Source organism: Loa loa, assembly GCF_000183805.2.
Source record: "Loa loa unplaced genomic scaffold supercont3.125, whole genome shotgun sequence".
Lineage (NCBI taxonomy): Eukaryota > Metazoa > Nematoda > Chromadorea > Rhabditida > Onchocercidae > Loa > Loa loa.
In genome coordinates, this window is record NW_018108305.1 from 9,289 (window position 1) to 14,206 (window position 4,918).

Sequence of the window (4,918 nt, forward strand, 5' to 3'; positions counted from 1 at the left end):
TATATATATATATATATATATATATATATATATATATATATATATATATATATATAGTTGTTACTTATTTATCTGTTTGTTTATTTATTTACTTGTTTACTCCCACCTGTTTACTTGTTAATTGATTAACTAACTAATCAATCATTTGTATCATTTGTTTATTTTATGCCTATTCGTTAATACGAATTATTATTAATTATAATAAGAAGGATATATTTATTATTATTTAATCATTACAAATCATTGTTCTAAATCTCTCTGCTAGACAAACAAAAAGTAATTATCGGAATTTAATTTGGAATTTAATTGCATTTTAGTAAAAGAACGAAATTAAAAGTGAATTTTTTCTTTCCTAAAATATATTTTAATTATTTAATTGATCAAAATTATAATTATGCATTAGTCAATATTAATATTTCAATATAATTTATCAATTTATAACAAAATTTTATAATAGAAATGATAAACATATTTACAATATTATTACTATTATTGGATTTAATTACATTTCAGGTTGTAATTAAATACGATTACAGGATTTAACTACATTTCAAAATGTAAGAAGCTACACGTATCAAACGTTTCTTTACGACAATCCATGAACCAAATACATCTTCCAATTTTTTTATTAATATATCAGCTGGTTCATTGTCGATTATTTCAGATACGTCTACTGTAGTAATCTTATCAGATACACTAATTCGTTTACTGTATGTTACCATTAAATCCAACAATGCACCATTTGTCCATCCATAACCTTCCTAATCAAAAGTATAAATTTATTTTTGTCATTAAAAAGAAAGAAAAAATTAGGCTAATAATTATTCTGATAATTTGCGAACTTAATTACATTTCAAAAAATTCGCTTTTCTTTTTTTCCTTATATTGAAGAAAATTAAAACAAAAAAAAAACCAAAAATTTAATTCCAATATAATTTAATTCTATTTTACAGTGATTTTATAATCGAATAGAGAAAATCATTTATTATTTTTGTGTTTCCTTTATGCTTAATTCAATCCATTTAAATAATATTAATTCCTTTCGAATTTTAAATAAATTCAAAATATTTGATGCTAATTCATTTTTTACATTTCCAATTTTTTGCTTATAATTTCTGAAATTTAATTACATTTTCGAAGTTTTCGAAATTTAGTGTCTTATCATAATTGATTTGAAAATTTTTCAAAAAAAAAGAAAAATGAAAACAATAATAATTAAAAAATTAAGAAAAATAATTGATAATTAAATAATTATTAATTATAATTACGAAAAAAGATTTTCTCATTTACTTCATTATTATTATCATCATCATCTGATGATCGTATATGATCTTTAGCTACATCATATCGTTGCCATAATTTATGATCTGATTGATAAACTTCATAATTTCGATTAATCCATCGATTTGCTAATTCGAATGCTTTTTGTTGCATGCTAAAATTTATCATCACAATTGCTTATTATTAATTAATATATAATTTATCCTCTTATCTTATCAGTAATTTATCAATGACTGTTGAATTATTTCAATTCAATGGTTTGTTGTCATTTTTGATCCTTAATTAAGTTATTGGTATCAGTAATACTAACAATAATTATTGAATTATTTAATAGAATAAGAATGCATTTTTTAATTTTTAATTTTATGATGAAAAATATTAGAGTATAAGTAAAAATATCAATTTTATAAATTTTATTTTAATTTTTATTAAGAATTAAAATATTTTCAAATGTTAGCCATGTACAAATTTTAAGTTTATTAGTATTAAATTAATTTATTGTTTAAATTCAGATTATCTTCTTCTTTTTTAAGTTTATTTTTTTTATTTTAGAAATAAATTTGAACTTTAGAATTGATTTATTTCTAAGAATAAACTATTGATATCACTTACATTGGATGATTTGATTTACGTAAACCTTCGATAACCATATGATTAATTGGTGCAAAACCATTAGGATAATCCCATTGTTGATTTGAACCACGAATCAAACTGTAATAATCATAATGATCTATTATTATCAGTTTATCTCCTCTTATCAGTCATATTTAATCAATCATTCAATTAATATTCCATTTTATTTGCTTAATATTTGCTTGACAAATAATTTCATTGAATAATTCAATCATATTTTTTGTTACATATTCATATAGGATTAATATCTTTTAATGAATTAATTTACATGAACAATAAGTAATATTGTTTCAATTACTATTTGTTATAAAAAAATTTAATCAATCATCCAATTAATTGTTTACTTTTATTTGCTAAACATTTAATTGATTAATATTTTATTATAATTTATTTGTTGATGAAATTATTGCATTATTAAAAAAAAACTTTTTTCTAATGATTAATTGTTTACTTCATTTTTACTAATAATTATTTGTTTATTAATAAAATCCACCTATGCTATTGGTTATTTGTTAATGAAATTATTGTATTATTACTCGTTTATTAGCAAAATCATTGTATTATTGATTATTTACTAATGAATATACTGTATTATTAATTTTTATTAATGAAATTCTTGTAAAATTAATTAATTATATTCATCCTGGATATATGTAATTAAAATGTATTTAACAATGATTACCTTGCTGGTATACCACCGGGAAATTGTAATAATCCTTTACGTTGTAATGTTCCCAATACTTCAACCAACATTGGATTATTTAAACTACTATAACATTCGGTAAATAATGGAACAGCTATCGATGGATATGTATCATCAATACGTTCACCGGTATTTAAATTAAAATCAAACCAAGAACCTTCACGATCATCAAAGAATACCGCTTCAAATGTATCAACAAATTTTGCTCTTTCAATATTTATTTCTGCTCGACGACTTGTATCACCTGAAATGATATAATAATAAAAATTAAAACAATTGAAAATTTTTTAATTAAATATTTTAAATTTAAAACAAAAAATGATTATTTTTAATTTAAAATTTTTCATTTTTAATTTAAAAAATTTATTTTTAATTTGTAATTTTTTTTATTTAATCATTTATTTATGAAATTTACAATAAAAAAAAATATAAATTATGAATTTTTTCCAAACCATTTATCTTATACTTTATATGAAGTTTACCATCAATTTCATTAAAAAAAAAAAAAAGAAAAAAAAACGTTATAAAAAGCTTTTGTTTTTTCTTACCTAATCATTTTAAATGTATCATAATTGATTACAGTGATTAATTACGAATATATTATGGTGAATTAATTAAAGCTGTCCAATTCTCCTATTACCGTATCGAGTAATTAATAATGTGTTTTTAAATGTTACATATAATTGAAATTAAAACAATAAAAATCATTAGCAACATATATGTTTTGTTATTTTTTATGTAAAATGCAAATAATATTAGTAAATGTGTAAATTATTTAAGTAAAAATTTGATAAAATTTGAAATTATTTCACATTTTACCAATTTCTCCATGTAAATGTGCTAAAATTTCCATATTCCAACACATTAATGCATTCAAATCAACCGGTACAATATTTGATGTTTCAATACTATCCATTGTTTTACTATTACTAAGCCATCGACTACTAAAATCCCAACCAGATTCCGCAGCACTATTAATATCAGTCCATATTTGTCGACGTTTAATTTCCGGAACACTTTCAGCCGCAAGAAAATCGCTACGATATGCTTCCGGACTACAAAATATGGTACAATTTCATTTCATCAATTATAAACTTAATAAGTTAGAATTTTGAAAAGCATTAAAATAAATGAGGTAAAATGATACTAAATTAATTTATTAATACCATTGAATTCCTATAATGACATTTGTACTATTATGATCTAATAATTCCACAAAGTTCACTAACCGAGGTGTATTAACAGGTGAAATATATTGGAATACAGTATAATTTTTGCCTTTTTTTGAAATTACTTTTGTCCGATGTTTTTTCCAAAATTCAAATTCCTAGAACAATCCTATGTAATTAATTAATTCCAAACATATATGTACACATATATTTCCATGAATATGTTCTAAAGGAGCATTAAATTATCACTTTATCATGTGATTATTTTTAATATTTAAATGATAAGGTAAAAATGATAAGATAAATTTTATCAGTAATCTTTGATTCAATAAATTATTTGTCAAATTATTACACCTTCTTCTAGAAGCTTTTTTTTTAGTGCTTAATTTTTAGTGTCTTATGGTCTTAATTAACTAATTATTCATAATTTTCTTCTTCATAACATTTACAGAATTTAAGGATGAAATTTATCACGTATAATTACATAATAAATTGCAAAAATCATTTAAATGTTTCAATGAATTGATTTAATTTCAAGAATTCGAAATGTTTCATTTTGGTTAGCTTAGTATTATGAAAATAATGTTAAAACATTTTTGGTTCATTTAAATGTTATATTACTATACTTAAATACCGTAATCAAGTATCCAAATAAATGTTGTTATTCGTTTGAAAATTTAAATATTTCGAGAAATATTACCGCTTCCATAGTACTCATAACACTGAGCAGAAATTCATCATCTGCCGTTACAGTATGATATTCGTAAACCATTGGAATATAAAAAGGTGGTTGAGTACGTTGTAACATATAAGTACGACCACCATTTGGTATATATCCATATTTTTCAATTAAATATTTGAAATTTTGAAGTATATGTTTTACAGTATCATGCATACCTTAAAAAAAGGAATGGATACTGTAATACAAAATACATACTGTAAATAAGAGATGGATTCTGTAATACTATCATATTGCTATTGAATAATTATTTTTTCTGATAATTCTAATTTATTGTAAAATGATTCAAAATATCTTGTAACAATAACCTTATGCATTATGCAAATATAACGAAGTATTATAGGGTGATAAAAGACTGAATCGTAATAAGTTTTTCAAATTCCAATAGATAAA

At 21.4% G+C, this 4,918-nt stretch overlaps 1 protein-coding gene across 1 annotated transcript; it reads right to left on the reverse strand.

The window, feature by feature from the left end:
- Window positions 1-539: 539 nt before the first annotated feature.
- Window positions 540-4,681, reverse strand: LOAG_12628 (trehalase; the record flags this gene model as incomplete). The annotated part of the gene is made up of 7 exons (XM_003148140.1): window positions 540-761; window positions 1,291-1,435; window positions 1,894-1,992; window positions 2,597-2,861; window positions 3,437-3,672; window positions 3,847-3,944; window positions 4,487-4,681. The coding sequence occupies 7 exons, from the start codon at window positions 4,679-4,681 to the stop codon at window positions 540-542; spliced, it is 1,260 nt and encodes a 419-aa protein (XP_003148188.1).
- Between the last annotated feature and the right edge of the window lie 237 nt (window positions 4,682-4,918).